Genomic DNA, 26,163 nt, shown 5'->3' with positions numbered 1-26,163 from the left:
CATTAAGTGATAACACAACAATTTATCAGCAGTTGGCTATTTTGTGAAGATACGTACAAGAAGGGATGTCGTGTAATAAGATTTTGAGCTAAAAAGAAGCTTGTGAGATAGTTTGTAATTTCTATCATGTTCATGTAGTTTGCAGATGTTTTTAAATTCAGTGCAGGGTTTTTTTTTCTAAATGCTTAAAATTATCCACCTGAAATCATCTTTTGTTCTTACTAAGTTTTTTTTTTCTTTCCGTTGTGTACATGTCAACAGTGCAACTTTCATCCAAATATCAACTTTCATCCAAATATCGCATCTGTATTCTGTACACATTTGACTTTGCTGATTCACATCCATGGTGGATAAAACTTTCCTTGGAATTATGAATCATATTTAAGTATCCAGCTGTTTTTTTTCCTCCCACTCTTCTGGAACTTTACCAGCTTTTCTTCACTATGTGACGTGCCGTAATTTCTTCTACATTGTCATATTTGTACTACGCCATTGAGTTTGTGGAAAAAAAAAGAGATTAGAGTTTAAGTGGCTACTTACTTTTACTTCGAGCGGCACATACCTAGTAATCCAATTTCAAGTCTCCTAACTCGTACTTTCTCTTTCACTGTTTGATTTATCCACTTAAAGTCCCTTATATCAGTACCTCAGACATTCAAATTGACATTTGAAATTATAATTTCTGTTACTTTTTTGGCTTTACGTTCTTAATACATTGGCTAAATTTGCATCACTGGATACTTGTTTAGCCATTTTCAGCAGATAAAAAAAATAACACCTTGTTTATAATTAAATCGACTAAATTATTTTTTAAGTTCAGGGCCCAGGTAACGATCGATTATGGCTCACCCTGTTTTCTGGGTTTAGTCATGTGACATACACAACTGAGTCTCCATTGTTTGTTATCTGTGATGTCATTTTCAGTTGACAGCAAGTTTTAAAATGTGGATTTAAAAGTATTACTGCACATGAAGCGCCATGAATGACAAAATATTATGTGCTAATTGCACCAGCTAAAATTCAATTAAGGGATAATTTATATATGTATCCATTTTCTACAGTAAAAAAAAAAATACTTTGCCTCAAACTAAATTGACAACACTTTTTATTTATCTATAGTCACTACCTTTAAAACATCTTTTACCATTTGCTGTCGCCTGAAAATGACATGACAGTCTCAAGTAACAACCAATCAGACCACAATCTTTTCTCTGGGTTTGGTTATGGGATGTTCACAAGATGAGGAATGGTTGTTTTTTTTACCTAAGCCCTGAGTATATTTGATGTCATTTTCAGTCGACAGCAAGGACCAAACGCATATTTAAAGGTGTTATTGTATATGAAAAAATGTGAAATTATGTATACAATTATTTACAATATATACCATTTTACTGCTGACAATTATTGACAAAGTACCTCTTTAATAAAGTCATTCATTGTCACTAAGTAATACATGCCCACAATTGACTTTTGCTGGGTTTCACTAAGAGCCATAAAAGTCAAAAGATTCATTTTAACTGAACTGACAGTGAACGAATTAAACGTTCATTTTGACAATTTTATGACAAATGGTTCATTTATTGCCTTTTTTTCTCTGTGGCGTGCTTGAAATAATCTAAAGTTTGTTAGGATGCATCGTAGATGTCTATGTGCATTTCCTGTTCCTTTAAACCTTCCATTCACTATCGCTTCTTCTACTCTTGTGTGCAGGTAGCAGTCGTGAAGGTGAGAAATACAGACAAAGTATTCGCCATGAAGATCCTTAACAAGTGGGAGATGCTGAAGCGAGCAGAGGTAAGTATCAAGTTGCTAGCTGCCAGAGAAGTGGGGTCATGTTACTACTGAGACAGCATGGATAGTGTGTATGCTTGTGTGTTTATTTTGTAAGAATATGTAAATTGCAAAATCCATTTTGTCTGTCTTTAGACGGCGTGCTTTCGAGAAGAGCGAGACGTGTTGGTGAATGGAGACTCCCAGTGGATTACTACCCTCCACTATGCCTTCCAGGATGACAATAATTTGGTAGGCTACAGTTGTGTTCACGTGATGTTGTTAAAGCTTCAGAAAATTGTTGTGGTGTTCACACAATCTGCTACTTTGACCAGTTCATGTTGAGAACACAATACTATCTCAGCAGTATGGCAGATGACCTGCCAACCGCTAGACTGCACATTCATCTGCTACCACAAAGCATGACACGACTAAGAATTGTAGGAAATCAGAACACGTAAGTGCTAATTAACATGAGTCGAAAAGACTGAGACTTGCAAGCCTCCAATTTTGATATCATAGTCATCATTTGCCAGTTAACCCGACTGTCTGTCATCTTTCTCTCTGTGACCCAGAGTTCAAATGCCGAGACTGCTTGTCATTCCATTTCCCACATTCTCACAACAAATACTTCACTTGGGACACTCCCAGAGACTCTTAGCAATAGACACCACAGCCCTTCCGGTCATTTAATTATAGAAAAAAAATCGTGTGCATATTTTGGAGTACTCACATCCTTTGGTCCCCTCTCTAGTAATAGGAGAAAAGGGTGTTGGCGGGGTGGGGGGGGGGGGGGTCTCTTGAACGGCATTATGTAGGCTCCTGCAAAAAATAATTCACACATAATGTTGCTTTTTTGGTCTTTTTCCATCTTAGTCCTTTGCTACTGCATTTAAGACAGACCTCTAATGTTGTTTTAGTACCTGGTCATGGACTACTATGTGGGTGGTGACCTGCTCACATTACTCAGTAAATTCGAGGACCGACTACCGGAGGATATGGCCAGATTCTACCTAGCTGAAATGGTGCTTGCTATCGAGTCTATTCACCAGCTTCATTACGTTCACAGGTGAGGAGCAAGTCCATTGTGTATCTCAGGATGAAATCCTGTGTTTCTTGTGTACTAAAAGTTGTTGATTGTTTTTGTTGGTCATGACACTTGTGCAACACTTGTGAGACAAGGTTAAAAAAAAAAGTTTTAGTGCCATGCCTATCAGAAGGCAATCACAAAACTAAACATTACACTAGGTTTTAGACTAAGAAGTCTTATTTCTGCAGATAATGACAAGAACAATTAATGTTTTTGGATGAGATAAGATTAAAGACAAATTTTAGCCATCGAACGGCAGAATTCCTACACAGACAAAACAGTATGATACCAGCAGTTGCTATGTTCCTGTTGATGGGGGTCAGAAATTAATCTGCTAATACAATAAAACATTTTAGCTTCTGGTTAATGATTCAACAAACACAACAAAATATTGTTGTTCAAATTTTTGCACAGTAATAGATTTCTCCAACACTCATGGTAGTGCTAATCTACGGGTTCCTAAAAATCTTTTAGGGAACTTTGCAAGGTGCAGCTTGACAAGCTTCTCAACACTTATCTAACAACTGTATTCTTGTTTGAACTTCATTCTTTTCAATTTTTCCTAATGCGGCTTTTTAGTAGACCCACAAATATGCGTCCAAAATAATTATTGCATGTGGTTGTACAGTTGACAAGAAACTTGAAGAATCTTGGACTCATCATTTCGCATTGGGAGTTTGCCAGAATAGCTTGTGACACTTTTAAAGCCGCGTGAGCAGAAATGTGGCATGTGAGTGAATTATATTGCAATGTTTAAAAGGTTTGGAAAAATCTTGACTTGTAGATTGTTTTGCTTTTTTAAGCAACATACAATAAGGATATATTTTTCATTGTCACCATCCATTTTATTTCCTTTAACGAGACCAATTGAAGCGTTAATCCTGTTTTCTTTTTTCTCATGAGATGCCCAAAATACATCCCATGTGCTTTACTGCACCAGTTACCCATTAGTATTAGTATTTACACACTTTTTGGGGCTGAAAGTATGCATTAAATAGCATGACAAATGCATCATGAAGAGAAAAACAAAAACCTCTCACCTCACAAAACTGAAGGAAAAAGCCAAAAGTAGGAGGAGAAGAAGAAGAAGGGGGAATTTTGCGCTACAAAAACCGAGACCCATCAATACTTGGAGCTTTAGCTTACACCAAAAAAAGAAAAATAGGGTGCATTTTTCTTTACATGCTAAAATGGGTGTAATGAAAGTTAGTAATCAGTAATAGTTTTAACTACCCATTTGCAGATAATTTTATTTCAGAATCAAAGTTAAAAAGGCAACACACAAGCTTTTTAATCCATCCAAAAAAGGTGGAGGGTTTGGCTTGAAACCAGGGGCGTTTTGGCCATCAGGACTTCCGGTATTTTCATTAACAGCTTTTGGGGGTCGGGCCTCCCCTAACCCCCCCCATTGACAGCTTTCGTCAAAATGTCCTGTATATGTAAATATACAGAAGGCACACCAAAACATGTTGCAGCCACTATGCATCACTTTCCGGCTACTTCAGCCGCAGTCACCGCTACTGTGTTCCAAAAATGAAACAGTTTATTTTCAAAAGCCAAATGAAGAGAATGAGGATCAGACCGGGGGAGAGATGAGGAAACAGAGCCTCATGATGATGATGATAGTGTAGAGTCAAAAAGAAAGTTGGTCTTTCAACCACAATGGCAGTACCTGTGGTTGCAGGAATGCACTACTGTATGTGTGCGCATATATGCGTGCACATTTTACCTACATGTTTAGATGTATGAAGAAGAAAAATCAGCTGCATTATCGTAAAGATGTTTTATTTTTTTCTCATAGAAGTGAAAATGCCAAATCGCACCGTTTCTGGTGCATTAGCATGTGTGATGGTGCTAGAAACTTGCTTAATTTTAGCTGAACAGTGTCAGAATGGCACCGTTTCTGGTGCATTAGCATGTGTGATAGCGCTAGAAACGTGCCTAATTTTAGCTGAACAGTGTCAGCACGCTGCTTTCGTTATATCCTCTTGTCTTTCTCCTTGCATTTTTTACCTAGAAAGTTGATTTGGTCCCAAGCAGGTGATTTTAGCAACAGGAGATGGTAAGGAAACTCCTGTATATTACTAGCTATAGCCATAACACGCAACACTTATGGAATGCACAATTTCCATTCAAATTTCCTTTCATGAAGTCACCTATGCACAACACTGCACAGAACTGAATGGACTGTACTGAAGGTATATGTATTAGAGCAGATGTTTGCAAATGGGCATATGAAAACCCCTTGAGTTGTATGAAGTTCCTTCAAGGGCATAGGTGTATTTTTTTTTTTTTTCCAGGGTCTCCTTATTTATCAGCAAATCTTAATTTAATGCCTTTTAAGTCTGTGACAGGAACAGTGTGTTTTCTTTTCAAATCAAGAACAAATTAATTGAAACATGAAGCACTTCTTGAGCTGAATTATGTTAGAGTCGCTCCTTTGCAAAATGTCGTATGCATTTACTCAAGTTTATACAATGCAGATAGTCATTACTGAGGCAATTTTCTGGTAGAAAAGCCTGATAGAAAACAGATGACACACAATCTACCTTATACACATACAGTATACCTTCTGGAGTTGCTGGATAAAATACACTTAGAGATACCTGTACAAATGTTGGAAAACAAATGTTCCAAAATATATTGAATCACACACGGATAGTACAGCACTTTCTTTTAACTCATTCTTTTTTGCCATCCAGAAATGCTTTGCATTGCTTTGGGATACTGTGCTAAAAATGCAATGACTCATCCAGTTTTTGGTTGATAAATTGCATTTCATAATTTGGCAACAACTTGGATGCCTTTCCAAAAGGTGGTGGGTTCCCACCTCAATCAATACAGCAGTGGTGCTACAAGTACAGTATATGGAACATATGCAAGTCTATCCTCAAATAAAACAAAAGCACATGTGCTTTACGCTCCCATCAGAAGTCACCAACAAATGCTCGCTGACAAACAGCTAACCCTTAAATCAGCAGTCATCAAATTCATTAATTTCCCTGCCGTGACTGTGAAAAGACAATGTGCTGTTCTGGTTGACCAATAACTTTTTTTTTTAAATCCTAGTACTTGTTATAGAATTGATTAATGTCCCTAAAGAAAACATCTCACTTGCTTTACATACTGTATGTAAGTGTATGACATTGTATGGCAAAATGAGCAATGGCACGATGAATAGTAAAATGAGATCTATTTCACTATTTAGCAAATTTCCATCTACTCCCAACACTAATCGCAAAAGTGCATTTGAGACTGAGATACAGTAAACTGAACACTTGTAAAGTGTGGAATGTATGTAGTACAGAGAATACAATGTACACATTAGCTTGAAAAGGACTTTTTGTTTTAACATTTATGTGCTTTTCAAGTTCACTGTCTTCCCTGTCAATATTAGCATAGTTAGCTTAAATGATGTTTCATGTTTTAAACACTTTTTAATATTTGCTTGACAGGCGGCTAACATTAGCCTCAAAGTGGCTAACCAACCAACAAGAAACAAAACATTGCCTACAAATGTACAAACATAGCTTCAAAATCAATCAATTTTGTATATTAGGTATATCATGAAGTATATTATAAAAATATTAGGGATGATCTCTGATCATTGAGTTGAGAATTGCTGTGCTCATACTGGGGCGTTGTGAGCCTCACGCTAGGCACTTCTGCCTTTATAAAGTGACAGTTGCATGGAACATTTGATATGAAACAATTTTAAGTGTTTCGCTTGGCTGTTAGCACAGTGCTTGTTCCCCAGTAACAGCAATTGGAATGCTTCAGCCTACAACGCCGTTTCCATATCTGTGCCCACACATCAGGAGTTTGACATGGTACTCATCTAACAGTTTTGAAACTTAAATGAGAAGCGGGGTGGATTATCAAGTTTCTTTGGGTTGCCATAGTTTAGTTTTAAAGCAGAATCTACCAGTATGTCTTTTTTTAATTTAACTATGACATATTTTATCTCCCCCAAAAAGCCTAACTGGGTGTCAGAAAAAAATAACTGTGGATTTAAACTAAAGACTAATGTGATTATGTTTTGAGTTAGTCTGAAGTTGCAGACACTCAAATGTAGATACAAATTTGAAACTCAAAGTGATTGGGGAGCTGCTAATTATATGTTGTCATCTAGGGGCCTGCTATGGGGGCTGGTTACTAGTAGAACACATGGAAGCGTGTATGGAAAGGAAAAGGGACCTAGGGGGTGGGGACAGGGGTGATGACACTGTTTCCCTTGAAGTCCCATTGTGGAGTGTTTGGGACAGTAATGATGGGGTACAAGAGGTGCGTGGGTGTGGTTTTGATACGTCACTCTATGTATACACCCTCAGCCCATCCCCTCTAATTTATGTCCATGCTTTTGTGTGAGAATCATGTTTTTTTTTTTTTGTTTTTTCCTTTTTTTGCAGAAGGTGGAGTCAGCCAGGCACATCCCTTGGGGAGGGTGTGTTTTGTTGGCTGGTCCCATCTGAGAAAGTGTGTGTGTGGGTGTGTGCATGGGAGGTAGTCAGTGTGTGTTTTGGGTGTGTGTTTTTATCTTGGTTGTGGTGTGTCTATATATGAGGTCAAGCCTGTTTCCTATTCACATGACTAAGGTGAAGGACAATGCAGTAACCTATTAAATTAGAAGCCCTGGGTGACCATTAATTATAGAACCATCTCTTGTATTCATTCAATAAACACACATTATTAGGTTTCTATTTGCAGTTGTAAAGGTTGTGGTTTCAAAGTAGAGCAATGATATTCTGACAATTTTCCCTTGGGCCTTCACAAATAAATTGGATGATGTCAGTTTGTCACACAGTCTCCTGCAATGATTAGTGGAATCGTTCTTCTTTTACAGGGAAACATCTTGAAGTAGAGCCACATAGTTATGGAAATGATAATTCACAATTATTTTGATATATTATATTATATATTATATTATAATTTATTTAACTTACACTGACTTTGATGTGAAGCGTAGAGACAAAATTAAGCATGGATAAAAGAACACCAAAACGTTTTTGTTAACCATCGTTCAGCTCCCACGAGGGACTAAGTGTGTTAGTCAAATGAAGAGCGTGCACGTGATTATTCAGTGGTCACTGGTCAGTGATCTGCATGGCCTCACAGAGGGGCCAGACAAATGTTTCAATAGCCGCTCGTGATGGCTTAGTGCTGCCTAGCACCACATCTGTCTAGTGTGGCTTTGTGTGGCTTAGAGCAAAAGGCCTATTCTGCCATAGTGAGGGATGTGGGGGTTGGTACTGAGGAGGGGGTTTCCATGTGTGGACAGAGTGAGATGGTGCTGATGACATTGTGCATCATTTCTTTAGTAATGAGATGTACTTTGTCTTATGTAATAGTAAATCTTTGTGAGAGAATTCTGACTACAGTTGAGCTTAGCATGTGTGTGACTTGGTAAATGTTTTGTATTTAATCAGGACCATGTTTCTCTTTGTAGCTCACTCATCTACAAGAGGATAGTTTTAGTTGTCTCTGATAGGGTATGTTGACCCGTATGTTATGAACCAGTGGTACAAATTTCTACCGATAAAGCTAAATGAGCCCCTGCTTTGAAAGCTATTGTACACCCCTTAGAAATATGAAAACAAGTAAACAACTTTATTAATTAATTATGCAGAGCTACTAAAAACATGATTCCAACGACAAATTTGCAGGATAGCTGTTGTTCCCAAATTCACAGTTCAGTTTTTTTATTTTTTTTGTCTGTGAAACAAAATTATTTGGCATGAATGCACTTCAATGTAAATCAACCTGAATATCGCTGGCGTCGGGCCGTAACCTCATATGTTACATTTTGGTGTGTCAGAGTTTAAAAAAAATCTTTAGTGTTACTTTGTCCACATGTGTTTTGTAAGTATTGACCAAGTGCTGATGCTATGCTAATCAACAAAATGCCATTTTGGGGGTCTTCTGAAAAGTGAGGATCTTCAAGGATTTTGCCCGACGTCAGTGATAATTAGATAGCCTTTTGGTCGCATGTACTTCCTTCCTAACATTAAGGTAATACTTCCATTATATAGAAATGTTATGAAGCATTAACAACATTATGGTATTTAGAACTTGTCCTCATCAAAAACAGTACTGGTTTCAATGTTATTCGCCTGTGTCAAGTGGTACCAGAGGTCACACAGTCAGAACAATTGCTTGCATAGATCCATGTGAGACATCCTTGTCTGTGCAGCATCCTGTGTGTGTGCGTGCGTGTGTGCGCATGTGTGCGTGCATGTTTATTGTCGGGCTGCAACCAGATGGCCCTCCCAGATGGATGGTGTGTCTTAGGACAGCTTACCTCCCTCTATTCTAGTCTCAGTGCTGCTCCTTAAGACCACAGGAGACTTGTGACACACTTGCCCAATTAACTGGACTAACTAGCCTAGTATTAGGTTAGCATTCACTGTTGGCCTTACAGTCTGTGGAAGCTAGGGTGTGCTGCATAGCTGGAGGCGTTAGAGCTTCAACAATCACTGGTGAGTTCCTAACTTCAATTCGGGGTGATTAAGAAAAGAACGAGTAGCAAAACGTACAATTAGAGACGATAAACACAAGATGTCATGATGATGTTCTAAGAAAATAGGGCAACTCTATTAAAAGGTTTGTTAATAGAAAGAACAACAGAAGTGCCCCTCAACTGTCACGGTTTTGTCCAATGCTGATTGGCTACTATCAAAGCTTGATGTCCACACGTATTCCATATTATCCAGATTATAGTTTTTAAGGTACTATTGTCACCAGTTTGTTGGTTAGGTATCAGGGTCAAGCACCACAACACTGGTTTCATCAAATATTGTGGCTAGGTTATAGAAAAGCTCATTAAATATTGCTTAACACAGGCATGTCCAAACCCAGTCCTCAAGTGCCGCCTATCCGGCATGTTTTAGAGGTTTCTGTCATAAATCATAATGTCGTAAATCATATTATGATGATGGAAGATAAAAAATATATATATAATTGGTGACTTCTGACTTTGAAGGGTCAATTGTTTGTCAAGATGCATGGATTTATAATATGTCTACAGTACTTCTAGTTTTTTCTCCAGACCATGTACATTGAGCTGTGTTGCGGTTGTTAATAGGGCACTCATGCACACACACACACACCACTGCCCTCTGAGAAAATCTGTGGAATGGTCAGACATTGACGATGTCTGTATTTAAGTGTAGTCAGTCAGTTCCGCCAGCTGGATGTCGATTTTTAAGGCATAGTACTAAGCCTGACTAAAGAGGGCCATCATGGAAAATGACTAAGAGTGCCTGTAATCCCTCAAGTAAGACTAGATGGGCGTCATATACTGTAGGTTGAGTGACTGTGCTTGAACTGGCCAAACTGTGTGTCCGGATAGATTAATCCTTGATTTGTTTTGTGGGGTGAAGCATCAGTAAAATACTTGAACATATTCTGTAGGTCAACAGTTATCAACTTTCTTTGTAGGTTGTTCTTCTGTCTCATTTTCTGTTTTCTCCTTTCTGAAGGACTTCAAACCCATTTTTGACAATTAACTGATTTTTGGTAACTTGGGGGCATATTTATCTATCTATCTATTTATTTATTTATTTATTTATTTGTTTTTACTATCAATATCACATGACCAATGAATGATTTAATATGTACTGAGGCAAAGTCGGGCGGACCTTATTTTCAAGAAGAAACTTCTTTCAGACTTTGATGATGAATAAAATAATTTTCATTCATTCACTTTGGACGGCCTGCTACCAATAATACCCCATGGAATGGTATGCGGTCCGATGCCCAGTGGGTGACCGCAACTGCAGTAGCTCCTTTTTTTTGGCTGCAAAATACATGCTCTACAGTTTGTGGGAGAGTATTATAAATATTTCAATCAAGCACTTAATTAATTTATCAGATTAAAAAAAAAAAAAGAAAGCTTTTTTTCTATTTCCTTTGTTCAAAAAACAAAACTGTGAAATTGACAGTGCAGAAAATGCACAAACATTATTTTATTATGATTCAATCAGTTATTCAGTTTGGATTGGTCTGTAGCACCAGAGTATAGGCAAAAATATTAATCATTATTTTCCTCAGTAAAATTACATGTTTTATTTTGATACAGCACAAATATAATTAGTTTGCACTCATAGAAGATTACAGAAATGAGATTTTTTTTTTGAGAAGCTGCAATTTCAAAACATGGACAATTCATCACAAGTAATTATTGATCAATTTGATAATCTATTGTCGATGAATCGACTACTTGCTGAGACTGACTGCTGAGAACTAAGGTTATATAGCTACTGTGGCTGATCCTATTTAGGAAGAATGTTTCCTTTTTTTGAGGTGTTTTTTATTGTAAACAGCACAAAAAAAGCTAAGTCAATCACTTGCTAGGCAAATCTCCATAGAAATGTGGAAAAAGTACTTGAGTTGATGCAAAGAAGACAAATAAACATTGTGGTATCCTAACTCCAGTGATGGTAAATTATTCTCTGTATTTCAAATCCAATCAATCCTGTTGAATTTTTCTACAAACTATTACCAAGCTGTCATTAGTTGTAAGTTTGCAAACAAAATGTTGACAGGAAGTTTATACTGAGTGCTAGAACTTTTAATGGGATACATAAATAGTCATTCTGGACTTGGACATTTTTGTGAGTACATTACTAATACTTTATTTTTGTTTTTTAAGTCTGCATTTCCACCCTTAAAATGTTTAGTAATTGACAATTTGCTTTCTTAATCTTCCTTCAGGGACATAAAGCCCGACAACATTCTTTTGGATAGGAATGGCCATATCCGTTTGGCTGACTTCGGCTCCTGTCTCAAACTCATGCAGGATGGAACGGTATGCATTTCCCATGCTGATGCTGCAGCTGTTGTCAATTGTTATTGTTAAAGCATCTGAATACCCGCTCTCTTCGAATGGACTTGAGAGCCTGTTCGCTATTCTGACTGTAAGAGGTCGGCTGTTGTAGTCAGCCTGCTGTTTTTACCTCTTTGTTCGGGCGAATTGACTTTCTAGTATTTACGAATGGATAATTTGAATTAAAAACACTGTGGAATCATCGAATGTAGTTCACATTTTCTAGGCGTGAAAGCCAGTTCGCGGCGCCACAGGCCAAGCCACTCTCATCCACAGTGCTTTCACAAGTAAATATTAGTTCAGTGTTTTATGGAAAGGCAAAATATTCTTGCATTTTCCTTTTTTAGTTCATACAATGAATGTTTGGCTCTGTAAAGAGGAACGCTGACACATGTAAATTTTTTTCAACCACCAAGTATTCATTGATATATTTTTCTTCATCCTTTCACTTGGAATAGAATGTGCAGCAATTGGAATGCATAACATATGTGGAAATGAAAGCAGTAAATGGTTTCATCTTTTCAAAAGAGACTAACTGCTATCCTCACCATAATGTTAGGTTTGGTACTTCTTTGTATAGGACTTGTTGTCTGACTTGTGTTGCTGATTCTAGGTCCAGTCCTCCGTGGCGGTGGGGACACCGGATTATATCTCTCCAGAAATCCTCCAGGCCATGGAGGATGGGAAGGGAAAGTATGGACCTGAGTGTGATTGGTGGTCCCTGGGTGTCTGTATGTATGAAATGTTGTATGGAGAGACCCCCTTCTATGCCGAATCCCTTGTGGAAACATACGGCAAAATCATGAATCACAAGGTAAGATTATTTCATGGGTTGCAAGCATGTGATTTTAATACTGATGTAAAACCTCAAATCCTCTAAACTGTGCTGCTTTTGCCACATGCATCATGTATGTTTTTCCAGGAGCGATTCCAGTTCCCACAACAGATAACAGATTCAGTTACAGAGGAAGCAAAAGATCTCATACGTCGGCTCATTTGCAGTCGAGAGTACCGACTTGGACAGAATGGGATTAAAGACTTCAAGCATCATCCATTTTTCTCTGGTACAGTCTTATTTCTGAATTGCAACATGAAAATCGCAATGGCTTTCTTGGACAATAACATCACGGCATTGTTGAAATTAATTAGCTACCCCCTTTTTCTGTTCACCCGAAGTTAATTGGTAATATGATATTCTTTTTCTACAGGCATTGACTGGGACAATATCCGCTTGTGTGAAGCCCCTTACATCCCTGAGGTCAGCAGTCCCACAGATACCTCCAACTTTGATGTGGATGATGACTCCCTCAAGAACTCTGTAAGTTTCAGTCGTCTGAATGCCAAAGAAATTATCACTTAATTCCCCCATGATTTTTAGACTTTTGTAATCTAAACATATTAAATATTGGAACAAATAGGGGCCAAAAATTGACAATCAGGTGGAATTGCCAATACTAGCATCAGTCTTTGTGAATTAATTGGTTCTAACTGTTAATGTTATCTTAAGTCTAACAATACTGATTTAATTCATTGCTCAATTATCTACTTACTGACTTTTTTTTCTCAAAATTGCAACGCATCATGGAAGTTAGTAATGAATTTTCATCACATTAGTGAATGATATGTAACAATAAGACTCAGTCTGGACTATCCAATAGTAGATATTTTTTTAAATCACCAAAATGTAGGTACTTATGAAAAGTGCAGCCTTATTCAGCAACACAATGTGCGCACACAGCATCAATCATTCATTCATTTTTGTACCTTCCACAAACACTTTACATAGTATGTAGGTTTAAGTCCCATTTCAAAATGCATGAATTTAAAGCCAGAGTATCACCTTCATTTAAGTTCGTACTGCCAGATATAAACATTCATAAAACATGTCATCAATACTGGTACAGTGTGCTTGTAGCGGAAACGGCAGTTACATATGTAACAGCTGTTCTGTGTGCCCCTCCAGACGACCAGAGTTGGTATTTACAGAATATGCCTTCGCACAAGCGCAGGACGAGAATGCATACCATCGAAACACGTCATATATGACTCAGGGGGACGTCTATAAGGCAGTGTCACCCGGTTGTCTGTCCCACAGAACTTTCTCGCGTGAATAACACAGAGACAAGGCCCCAGCACAATTGATGACATCTCACAACACACGAATGCCCTATGGCATCAGTTGGGCTTGACGGTTGTATAGTCATGGAAAAATTAGACAACCTTGTTTTCCTCAATTTTTTGCTCCTTTTACTGCCTAGTACCACACTAAATGTATATCATGACGCGATTAACAGAAAACATGTAATGCCTCAATTAAAGCACTATATCTTAGACCCATTTTGATGTAAGAAATTAAGTTGTTTTGCAAAATATTAGCACCTAAATTCAACTCTAATGAAGTGAATTCTGTGGTCATCATTATTGCTGTTCAAAGAAATATACTGTTAATTGTACCAAACATTTAAAAGAACAAGGAAATGAAGAAACAAGGGTGGTCTATAAAATGGTTTTGCCATATTTGCAACTGCTTGCTGGTGTGTTAAATTATATTTTTAGAGCAGCCCTAATGTAGTCATTGTTTCCCCCTACAGGAGACCATGCCCCCTCCCTCTCACACTGCCTTTTCTGGTCACCACTTGCCCTTTGTTGGCTTCACCTACACCAGTAAATGGTAAGTCAACAAGTTAAATCAGTTTATTTTAAACATATGTTAAAAGAAAGTGGGCGTGGGACTTGTTCCCTATTAAACTGATGTTCAATTCACACTGAAGTTCTATATGTGGGAAAGCCACCCGTATCGCTTCAGGTCTTTGTGATAGTGGTATTTTCCACTCTTTCTCATCTTCCAATTCTCTCATTACTGTTTTACCTACTTTTTCAATTTGTGACTCATACCAGACTACGATTTCTCTTGTACCTTCTTACATGATTCGGACTTTACTTGAAAGGATGATGTTCCCTGGCTTTATCTCTGTATATACATAAATCAAGTCCAGCAAACCTTTCAACAAATAACTAAGGTGACCGTTAATTGTGTCAAGTCATACTTTAGTTATGTTATGGTGCAATTCAACGCGCCAGTTACCATTTCACTAACTCACGGCAGAGACTATTTGTCTTTCTCACCAGCGGCGGAAGGGCGGCAACTGTTTGCCAGCCAAAAATGCCCTAATTCCACATCTCAGAGGCACACCCTCTGACTCTCATGTGAAAGTCAGACTGTTGATAGTCACAGAGAACACTTTTAGTCCCTGTGATTCCCTTGTTACTGATAACCTTTGGGTGGGAGAGTTGTACAGTAAATGTATATATATGAAAAAAAGAAGTATTTTGTTTTGCTTTTTTTGATGAAAAAGTGATCACAAAGTGGTCAAGTTTCACTAGGAAAAGATACTATAATATGTATCAGCTGACGTGCTGTAAAAATTTTTTAGCGGTTACATTCTTGGCATGCCATTGTTAACCAATAGGAATGATAGCTACTTCTTGCATAGTGATGCTGATACACATGTGATTTAACAAACATACTGAAATTTGTTTTAATTTTGTTATTTGAACTCATTCATTGCCATTGACAGCTATGCACAGCAAAGATCGGTTTTTATTTAGCTGTCAGTTAATAAATTAATTCAGTCACTGCCACTGATAGCTGTACAAGTCGAAAATCTATTTTGACTGGACTTTTTATTGAATGACTTCTTAATTTATGGCATGTATCGGTGAGGACACTGATAATGTTAATGAGTTATTGCAATTAGAAACAATTATTTAACAAAGTAGGAAACAAAACACTTTTAAAGTATCACTTGTATAACATGACTAGGAAATGACAATTTCCCAACACCGAGGAGGTATTTTTGGTTTAAAAGGGCATGAAGTCTGTTGATTAGTTGGTAGAGAATCATCACTTATCCAAAAATAGAATGAATTGAAAGATAGTTTAAAAAAAAAACAACTCTTTGATGTACCTGAATAATATAATTGTTAGCTAAACAACAATAAATTTGGGGGAAAAAAAAGAAAAATAGACATTTATCTTTCTTTACATTGTGTAATGTGTTTGAATGGTCTGGACAAAACAATATGCTCATTTAATCCATTCTTCTCCATTTTCTTCCTCTTAAGTACAATCTCTGATCGTGGTTGCCTGCGGCAGCTGTCAGCTGAAGCAGGCAAAGGGGGTCAGGGACAACTTGACAAGGATGCCCAGCGCAGCTTTAAGGACAACTTAGCCGGAGAGGCCTATGAGAGAAGGATCCACCGCCTCGAGCAGGAGAAACTTGAGCTGAATCGCAAAGTTCAAGGTGAGTAAGGAGGTCATACTGTTACTAAAGCATCTGCACAGAAGAGCTTAATACTGTTAGTTTTCACTTTTTACAGGCGTGATGTCAAGAATTTTATCTGTTGTCATTGCAGATTTGACCAAGACTGTTCAATCCCATAAGCCCACAACTGGTGAAGGCTCTTTGAGTGCCAACAAGGAAGTAGAGATCAGGAGTCTAAAGACTGAGATTGGCATTCTCAAGAAGCAAATCGCTGGTAGGACTTCATTATTTATATGTTGCTAATGTCAGCAGCACACAAATATGTAATCCTGTAATATGGCAAGTAGTGTTTTGTGTTACATGAGTTTCCACTATTAAGCTTATTGCCTGTTTGCGTATGACAGACTCGGGCCAACTGGAAAAAATGCTTGAAGATGTGACGATGGCTCGTCGAGAACTAGAGGACTCATCTAAACATGTTAAGATGTTAGAAAAACAAATACAAAGTCTCACAAGGGACAATGATGACCTGATGAAGGTATTTCCACAGTTGAATGATATTTTAAATCAGCCACTAAATTCCATCATTTATTATTTACCTTGTTTGTGGCTAGGACCTTGTGGAATCCAATGATAAATTGAAGTCACAAGCAAAAGATCTGAAAGAAGCTCACAGTCAGAGAAAACTGGCCATACAGGAGTGTTCAGATCTCAACAACGACCTCTCAGACCTCAGGTATAGCCCCCCTATTAAACCGACTTAACGTTCATTTACATAAGACCGTGTCGTCTGAAAAGTTTTTCAAGAGGAAATTGCAATATTACATATAGGACTATATATTAGAAGCTATTTGCAAATGAATTTTGAATTTAAATTGTGGGTAACAATGGTTATTAGATTACATTATTTTTACAACAGACTGCAGTTTGATTTCTGCAAAATGGATGTTTAGGGCAATATTTTTTAGAGTGAACGAACACTAGTTAGGATTTTCCCCTATTTTGTGTCTTATTTTTAACTTTTAACATTGACTGCATATTCTGACCAAAACCATAGGTCGGAGAGGCAGCAACTGTCTCGCCAGCTGCGTGAAAAGGTGGAGGAAATGGCGAGTCAAAATAACAAAGTTGAGGCTCTGCGTCTTGAGGTGCGAAAGGCTGAGAAGGCCAGGAAAGAGGTAGAGTAGACTCTGTGGTTGCTAGCACACCCTGGTCATCTCTTTATACTGGTTAATACACAATTCTTTAACCCTTTACTGGGCACAGTGGATACTTTCGGCCAATAGTCTGAACAGGCAAAAACGGCTTTTATTAGGCACACGATTTTCTATTTTTAAGTGCTAAACAGGCAAGACTTTTCAGGAATTTAGAGAAAATTAGGGGTATGTTGGAATTTAAGCAATGACTGTTACGGACGTTTTGCCTGCTTAGGCTAATTGGTCGAAAGCTGCCACTGTGCCCAGTAAAGGGTGAATTCATGTGAGAAAACCTAAGAATGATTGTAAAGACAATAGAAACAAGAGTTTGTGGAGTAACCCAATAACCCATCAGTATTTGTTGTGTTTTTATAGACTTTTTTTTCATGTGTAGTTTGCGTCGGTATCGTAGTCATTCTCAAAGTAATTTGAGAATTTTTGAAGTAATAGAAGTAATAGAAAATTGCACGTGTGATTATGTAATCAGATGGAGACTCAAATGGAGGAGCGAGCAGCAGAGGCACTTAAGGAGAGGAAGCTGAAAGAACGTAATGAACAGTATACCCGGCAGCTGGAGGAGGAGCTGGAAAGGGTGAAGGTAGTTATAGTGCACAACATACGCACATCCTTGATACACCAAATGCGCAATTTAACCGTCATAGTAAATTTTCATTTTAATCTTTGGCTGTGTTCCATCATTCTTTAAACCCCTCGTCCCTTCGTTCAGCGGTTCTCAAATGGGGGTTTCTCAAATGTGGGTACACGCATTCCTGGAGGTTCTGGATCAATACAGTGGGTGCATGGGATTTTAACTCTTTTAGTGCCAAGTGGTATCGGAAAAGGAAACCTCTAGAGTTCCAGTATATTTAGCATTTTCACTCATCTTTCAAGGCCGAGACAATATTGTGTGCTATGTCTATGTAAATATGGTGTATCATATGAAAGATTGATTTCCATCCCTTTCTTTGAATTACAAATGTAATATCTAATGTTGTAAGTGTGGAAACACTGCCATCCAATGGTCACAGTTATCACTACCATAATCAATTGGCTTGTATTAGGTAAGCATTACTCAAGGGTGTCAGCTGCACTCCATAAAGAAATTTATTTGACGAGAATTTTATTACTTATTATTGTTATTACTATTTTAAAAAATGAGAATTTTCATCCATGGCAATGAAAGACAGTAGCTAACAGGGTTTCTGCAGACACCCGCAAATAATACATAATGCAATTTAATGCTGTGACAGGAGTAGGATAGTTTTCTTTTCAACTTGAGAGCAAATTAAATGGAACATGAAGCAGATTATTGGTTGAATTGTGTTATAGTCACTCATTTGTTTTGTTCAATTTTGTATGGATCCACATTTTTAAAATTATGCAATTTTCCAGCAGACAAGCCAGAAATAAAACTCATTTTACACACTTTTAGTTCCTGAATAAAATTTGCCTAGAGAAACCACTACAAATGTAATTTGTACATTAGTACTTGATTGAAAAAATATTTTATGAGGGTACATTATTGAAAGAGGTAAATAACCCATTCCATGGATGTTTTTGTTTTGTTAATATTTTACATTGCGTTATCAAGAGTATCCACAAAATTTTAAAAATTATCCTAAAACCTCCTATTACGTCTTAAAAATGATTGATGTGTTACTTATATTTATTGAAACATGCATAAAATTCAGTCTCCCTTTGAAATGTTTGGATTATTGTGGTATATTTGGTTTTTGGGGACTCAATTCCAAGTTGATCTAACACCAGAAGCACGAATGCAGAGAAAGAAAAATGGTATGGCAATTTTCCTTGACGTCATTTTTGTACTTCATTATTATCATTTCTTTTTCCCAGGATTAATTTGAAAGGCATCTTATGTTTTGACTTTAAATCGTGTTAAATTGGACTTGTTGAACCCTTATGCAATTGGTAAGAAACCCGCCCTCGAAAGTTTGGCTATTATTTGCAAAGTACATCAGGATAATCTCAAATAGCTGTTTTTTTTCCCCCACATATAATAATACACTATAACCTGTATCTGAACTCTTTTGTAAGTGATGCAAAATATTTTTCTGGTGCAATGAATTTTGCTATGCCAGGACTTTCCATTGTTTTTAAGCGCGTCACAGCCAGGGTTTTGTGTGTGTGATGCTTGTATTGAGGATATGTTGCAGTAAAACGAGTTGTGGAACAACATCCCATTTGGGACATTAAGAATTTATGCTGGGGTCCAAATTTCAGGGGGATTTTTGTAGACCACAGACAAAAATATGAGTGAATTTGTGGAGGTCAAAATACAGCGTTTAATGTTATCAGTATTGCCCCACAACCACTTATAAAACACATTTCAACATTAATTTGTGTCAGACTCCATCGTCTTATTCGTTATTCCCATCTTTTGTAGGGAAAACAAGTTGGCTCATTTACTCCCCTGACCTCATCGGGCCAATCTCAGGAGACGGGACGTCTGCGCGGTAACCTGGAGAAGACCCTCTTGCTCGAGGAAGAGCTGGCACGCCGAGATGCACAACACGGCACTGATTTTCAGACTTTGCGTAAGGAGCTACGTGATGCCGAAAGCCAGCATCTCAACCTGCAGAAAGAAATCCTGATGCTGAAAGACAAGCTTGACAAGACCCGAAGAGAGAGGTCTTTCATCTCCTTCTTAATTTTAGTTTTCGTATTTTCCGTGGTCACTGTTGTTAGCTTTATTACCTCTCTATCTTAGTGACAGTATTGTAACACCCATGTCCACATTTTTAATGCTGTGATTTAGGGTTTATTGGCTTTGCAGCACTGTAAATCTTGTCTTTCATTGATAAATACAAGTGATCTTTACATACATTTAATCCTGTGTGAACTACCAAATTACATACAAAAGAGAGGAGACCTCATGGTCCAAGTACTTTAATCAAGATGTTTACTGTGGTATTTCTACCATGTTAGAGACTCAGACAGGTGATTGCATTTTTAAGGACTTGAACACAATCTTGTTTTTAAGATTTTTCTTTATTTCTGTACCCACATGTTCAGGATTTTCTGAAAATTGTGATTCTTCTGTTATATCAAGCAGGAACAAGGGTTTATTGATTCATGTTTGTCGTAAATCCATGTCAACTGTGTAATTATTTCAGATTTAGTTTGAGAGCTGCGAGTATCTAAATTTTTAATTTAGCTCTAAAGCGAATAACCCTCGTAAGCAAGTGCCTTACCTCACAATTTTTTGTTTTATTCTGACATTTAAATTTAACACACCTGTATCAGATTCTGAATGTCTTCAATTGGCTCTGATTCCTGATTTCACATCAGCGTGACGACTCATCTCATCCATTTCAATCTTAAATTTTCTTGACAGGTGACCCCAATATGCTCTTGGATACCAATCACCATTCTAAAATACCACTCGCTTGAACACAGCAGAACCCTAAAATTTAATCCCCTGTAGCATAGGTGACATTTTATCCATGTGTCCTTACATTCTTGAACACAGCAGAACACCAAAATTTAATCCCCTGTAGCATAGGTGACATTTTATCCATGTGTCCTTACATTATACTGCATGACTTTCCTCATGAGAAAGTAGAATAAAATGTGACGCAGTTGGTTGCTTACCAAGAGATTTTAGGCATTTTTGAAATTAGGCTCAGAACATGCACTGCTTCATTCACTGTTTGGAAATTCACTGTAGAAATAATGCAGGATGGAAATTCACTGCGCACCAAAAAGGAAGTCTAGGTGCTCTGACTGGCAACGCCATGCATCAGTTTGTCCAAAAGTACAGTTGGAATTTTTTCAAGCACAGGCCGCTGATTGGTTTATAATGTAGATTGCGTTAAGAAATGTTATGCTAGGACAGCATGTTGAGTAGTGCACAAGCGTGAGAGTTTCTGAATGCACCCCTTAAGAGTTCTTCTTTTGTCTGTCTTATCATCACCATCCAAATTTAGTTTATATTGCATCAATAATTGTGTAAAAATACACTATACTAACTATAGGGGAATCTGCTGACGACTCATGCAGGTTTAAAGATATTGTTCCGTCTGCCAAAAACTCAGAAAACACATCTAAAATTACAACTGTTTTGGGTTAGATTCTTTTGTACAGACATCATTTTTAGGTACAGATCTATAAGTGCCAGTGTTCAGATCATTAGTAAATATCCCATTGGGTCATTGCTGAGCTTTTCCATATAGCAGGCCAGCAGCTGGCTTATGGGCTAACTGGCTCCTGGATGCCGTTGATTGTTGGGGGAGCTCATCTGATACATCGTCGTCTTGTCTGATGTTGTCAGTGTGTGGGTCCTCCTAAAAGACACTTCAGGCAAAGTTAACATTTAAACACAGTCACACGTTACTCAGCCTATTGCTCACAGTACATGGGATATTTGAGCACATACTTCCAGCTAGTTGGTTACAATACTTTCCGTTTCAACATTGCAATAGCCTGATTAACACAAAATATGAACACTTTAATCATTTAAATGACACATTGTTGTGTACTGATGTCAGTTCTGGCATCCTTATTGAAGGTCCTTATTATATAGTAGAGGAGAGCCTGAAATTTCTATGCTTAAGTCCAGAATAACCAACATTTTTGAAGTGTCAGGAGTTTAACATTGTTTTTGTTCTCTTCAACAGTCAATGTGAGCGGGAAGAATTTGAGACCGAGTACAAGCAAAAGTTTGAAAGAGAAAAAGTTCAGCTTACTGAAGAAAATAAAAAACTGTCCAGTGAACTGGATAAGGTAAGAAATATTTCAATAATGCACAAGATAAAAAAAATACTCTAAAATAAAGTTTATCTTGTCCGTCAGCCATTTCCTGTCTCGCACAAATAAATCAGTCCCTAACCTTAAGTAACCTCCTTCAACTGGCCCAAATGTTTTCATTACATTCTTCCAGTCCACCCCCTCACTCCTGATTCCAAAAAAAAAAAATAATACTGGTCAATAGCCCTTATAAAAGCACCCTGTAGCCTCCTATTTTTCTTTTTTATTATGATTTTAGCGAAAGGTTCCTGAGTTCAAAAAGACCGTAAGTTTAAATGGCCATTAAGCGGGAGGCGTTTTTGAATGAAAAATGTGCAACTGATTACAAAAACTATCACCGTACAGTTTAAAATGAAGTAGAAATCTGTACAATCAGATCAAAACTACCAAGAGGGTCTTTGCATGAATTTTTTTGCATGTTTTATCTTCATAAGGATGTTCCGGCTGAGCTTATTATAAAGAATATTCTTTTAGCATGACTATCTTATTTGGTTTTAGCACATTTACTGCGTGCTCCCTGAAATTGATCGTATTGGTTCAGAGCCCTTTTCAAACATTAACATGGCTTTGTTACCTTGACTGTCCTCAAATGCTGCCGCTCCCAGTCCCAAGGTTAGAAAGCCTCTGTCGAACTGTATTGCATTAGACTGTATTAGTGTGAACATTACCTCATAGAGCAGACAGAAATAAAACATGCTCAGTAACTGAGGGCATTTGATCAAACAATAGAACAGTTTGTGTGATTTGTTATGTCTCTATGGTTACATCCTCTTGCACAACACACATGAAAGGTTTCGAGATAATTTTCAAACAATGTGACTCGGTGTTGATAAAGCAGAAGACCTTCAACAATATTGTCCAAATAAATAATTAATTGCAAGGCAGCACATTTTTTGCTTCTGGGCCAATTCCAATTGGTCTTTCAAGTTCCATTAATTTTTTTTTTTCCAATTTTTGATGACCTTTTATTGCATCTGACGTCCTGTTTTTTTCCCTCAGATAACAAGCATGTTTGAGAAGGTGAGTGCCTCCCACCGGCAGCTTGAAGAAGAGATGAGAGAGCTGTCTGACAAAAAGGAGAGTGTTGCTCACTGGGAGGCCCAGATCACAGAAATCATCCAGTGGTAAGAAACACACTGTTGTACTAAGCAAATTATTTTACCCATAAACTTATTTTGCAGGCCAAAAAACAATGTCTTTTAAACAAAAAATGTTCATTTTAACCCACAATTCTGACCACCAGATATACATTTTAATGTAATTAATGGTGAATGTTTCAAATAAAACACTGCAATTTTATTCAGTGATCACCACAGCCGCCCTTTTGTCTTTATTGTCAGTAAAGACAAACAAGAACAGTTCATGGTGTCGTTTGTGGGCGCTGTCCCCACACCCCCAGCCAAAGCTGAGCGGGAATTCACTTTTCCAATTGCTCAACACCTGGCAGTAGATGCCGTTTCCTCAGACAGCCAAACCAAAGAGACCAGGCACCTTCAGTATAGCTCACATCCTACTAAGAAAATAAAATGACCTACCTATCATCTCTCCCTTGTGGATTCCCTTTTTTCAAAATGGGCAAGTCTGATGGGCCCCATTCAGGAGTCCCTTTCCTCAGCTGTCCAGTCCATTTCTCTGGTTGACAGTATAAGCATTAACAGCATGTTCTTAGTTATTTATGTCAGTGGGAGCATAATTGGACCTGGTCTAAAAATGTTTTCAATTGACTATTGCTTTACTGACTGTGATATATGATCTGACAGGATAAACATATGGCGAACAAATCCATGTGGCCTCATGGTTGATTGTATTAGTTGAAGATTGTGAAACAAAATTCACCATACACATGCTGTATATTCTAGTGTTCCAAGTCTTTACTTAGCAGATGGCTAGTCTTCAAATAAATCTTAACCATTTTCTTGAGCTGGGTTCCCCAAAAAGAGAGCACCACAAGAGTAAATGACTACAGAATAGTACCTCTTAACATGTGTTGAGAAAATTCTTTTGAAAACCCACTTTTTTTTTTTTACTGGTCAGTGAAAGATGCAGTGGTGCTGCTCTACATACTGGAATATTGAAATACGTGTTGATGCCAGCTAGAATGAGAGGCTTTGCAACCAATTTTATGATGCACTTGCCAAAGGATCTGGTTCAGTGATGCCATTGAATTATGACTAGCAGAAATAAAATGATAGTTCCACTGTACAGTTGAGCCTCGACTCAGTTCAATTACAATGCTCCGAACTCAAATCTCTACCCCTCCTCAATAAAATCTTTTTTGTTTTGTTACATGTTTTTAATCAGGTAATATAGTGCCATATGGTAAGATAGGCCTATAAAACATTTTAAAGTGTTTGTAAAAATTAAACTGGTTTTATGAAATGTAATTACTTAAAAGGCCATAGCTGAGTAAGGCTATGTTCTACTTTTGAGTTTTGTAATCTCTGTCCCTTGCGCTTTTCTCTTTCTACTGAGAACTAATTGACAGTTAAAAAAAAAAGTCCCTGTCAAGCCAAGACATACAGTACAGGCCAAAAGCTAGGACACCTTCTCATTCAATTTGTTAAAGTAATGACAACACAACTGATGGTTTCAACTCCTATGATAAATGCCAAGATTGTGCAAAGCAGTAATCAGAGCAAAGGATAGCTATTTCGAAAGAACTAGAATATGAAATGTTTTTCGTGATTTCCCCTTTTTTTGTTAAATACATAATGCCATATTGGTTTATTAACAGTTTTGATGCCTTCAAGGGGAATTCTAGGAAAGTCATAAAAATAAAACACATTGAATGCGAAGGTGTGTTTAAACCTTTTGCCTTTACTGTATAGCTTGCATGCGTCAAAGTTCCTTTAGGAGGCCCCACCTTAATTGCTACTACCCATGGGAGGTCTGAAACCCACTGGCAACATTGCTCTACAAAATTGCTCAAGCACAAGCTCACATATCAGAAAAACTTCAAATTTGGGGTCCATTAGGCAAGGTATCTCTTCTATGGAACTCAATTAATGCAAAATGTATGTCATTTTACTTGCATCTCATAAAGTTGATTTGTCAGATTTGCTGGAGCATTTCTGACCTGCTACAAACAGTTCATCCTTTTTACTCACAAAGTGCATGTTGGAGTGTATTGAGTTCCGCCTAATTTTGTTAAGGCTGCATTTTTTGCATACCTTTGTGGATCATGAGCTGTTTGACCCCCCCTTCCTTCTCAGATCACTTCCTTTTGTAGCTGACACCTTTCCAGCTGCCGCCCCCCCTTTCTGTTAGGCAAGCCTGAAGTCCTAGCATACTGATCACACATGCATGCACATGCTCTCATGTTTAAAGGGCAAGTGTGAAGTTTTCTTTGGTAATCCTGAGCTTTTACTGCCCCCTAGTGGGTGTATAAAATGCTACTTTTATAAAAGTTATTTTCTTGCAAATTTTTGTAAACTGTATCTATTATAGAAGTTTTGACTGTTCCTCTAGTAATGAAATATGGTGTCCCCAGGGTGAGTGATGAGAAAGATGCCCGTGGCTACCTACAGGCTTTGGCCACAAAGATGACGGAAGAGCTGGAAGGCCTGAGAAATACCAGTCTTGGGGCAAGAGCTACGGTAAAACACTTGCACTTATTGTGACATGTTAGAATCATGTCCAGTCACAAATGTGACACATCAATGAATCAATTCACAGATTTTCTTTTTTTTTTGTACCTCCTCCTCTTGTGCTGCAGGACATGCCTTGGAAGATGCGTCGCTTTGCCAAGTTGGACATGTCTGCCCGCCTAGAGTTGCAGTCTGCCTTAGACGCTGAGATCAGGGCCAAACAAAGCATTCAGGATGAGCTGAATAAAGTCAAGGCTAACAACATGTCCACGGAATGGTATAGTTAAATATGCATATGGTTTTAACCATTACATTTTATTTATCATTAGATTTTACTTGTGAAATGACACCTGGTTTTTTCGCACTCCACCAGCAAACTGCAAGACGTAGAGGGTAGAAATGGGGAGCTCCTGACGGAGATCGACAGGCTGAAGAAAGAGAATGAAGAGCTGCGGTTACGTAGAGGTGCCTGTACACATAGCAACACAACTGCTTGGAGATTGATGCCAACTAGGGCGATGAAAAGAATCAACGCTTGTTTGATGTCATGATTACAAAGACATTGATCAATGTGATGCAGATGATGTCATTTTCAGTTAAACAAGTGTACAAAAATGTAATTTCAAATTGCATAAAAAAACAATTACGTATTCACAATTTGATG

At 37.7% G+C, this 26,163-nt stretch overlaps 1 protein-coding gene and 1 long non-coding RNA gene across 8 annotated transcripts in view; one reads left to right on the top strand and one right to left on the bottom strand.

Annotated features, from left to right (window-relative positions):
• The window catches only part of cdc42bpab (CDC42 binding protein kinase alpha (DMPK-like) b), an 80,333-nt gene that overhangs the window by 35,842 nt on the left and 18,328 nt on the right, over window positions 1–26,163 (top strand). For 5 of the 7 annotated variants that reach the window (XM_088403175.1, XM_088403177.1, XM_088403173.1 and 2 more), the window contains exons 3-22: window positions 1,711–1,794; window positions 1,927–2,022; window positions 2,691–2,839; window positions 11,573–11,666; window positions 12,298–12,498; window positions 12,607–12,748; window positions 12,893–13,002; window positions 14,276–14,355; window positions 15,810–15,988; window positions 16,101–16,223; window positions 16,354–16,487; window positions 16,564–16,685; window positions 17,007–17,127; window positions 17,633–17,743; window positions 19,550–19,794; window positions 21,783–21,888; window positions 22,912–23,036; window positions 25,403–25,508; window positions 25,628–25,776; window positions 25,873–25,964. In XM_088403175.1, the coding sequence (XP_088259301.1) occupies window positions 1,711–1,794; window positions 1,927–2,022; window positions 2,691–2,839; window positions 11,573–11,666; window positions 12,298–12,498; window positions 12,607–12,748; window positions 12,893–13,002; window positions 14,276–14,355; window positions 15,810–15,988; window positions 16,101–16,223; window positions 16,354–16,487; window positions 16,564–16,685; window positions 17,007–17,127; window positions 17,633–17,743; window positions 19,550–19,794; window positions 21,783–21,888; window positions 22,912–23,036; window positions 25,403–25,508; window positions 25,628–25,776; window positions 25,873–25,964 (2,569 nt within the window). Of the gene's footprint in view, window positions 1–1,710; window positions 1,795–1,926; window positions 2,023–2,690; window positions 2,840–11,572; window positions 11,667–12,297; window positions 12,499–12,606; window positions 12,749–12,892; window positions 13,003–14,275; window positions 14,356–15,809; window positions 15,989–16,100; window positions 16,224–16,353; window positions 16,488–16,563; window positions 16,686–17,006; window positions 17,128–17,632; window positions 17,744–19,549; window positions 19,795–21,782; window positions 21,889–22,911; window positions 23,037–25,402; window positions 25,529–25,587; window positions 25,777–25,872; window positions 25,965–26,163 lie in introns of all 7 variants that reach the window. The other 2 variants (XM_088403172.1, XM_088403176.1) reach the window with 2 other exon arrangements.
• LOC148407414 (uncharacterized) lies at window positions 20,241–25,974 on the bottom strand. The gene is made up of 5 exons (XR_015863784.1): window positions 25,850–25,974; window positions 25,608–25,703; window positions 23,448–23,544; window positions 22,487–22,544; window positions 20,241–21,459 (listed from the first exon to the last, which is right to left on the bottom strand). It is a non-coding gene; the product is annotated as an uncharacterized LOC148407414 (long non-coding RNA).

The sequence above is a fragment of the Hippichthys cyanospilos genome, chromosome 20 (genome assembly GCF_059441005.1).
Source record: "Hippichthys cyanospilos isolate Australia breed blue-spotted pipefish chromosome 20, RoL_Hcya_1.0, whole genome shotgun sequence".
Taxonomy (NCBI): domain Eukaryota; kingdom Metazoa; phylum Chordata; class Actinopteri; order Syngnathiformes; family Syngnathidae; genus Hippichthys; species Hippichthys cyanospilos.
This window is presented reverse-complemented; position numbering and strand designations above follow the sequence as displayed.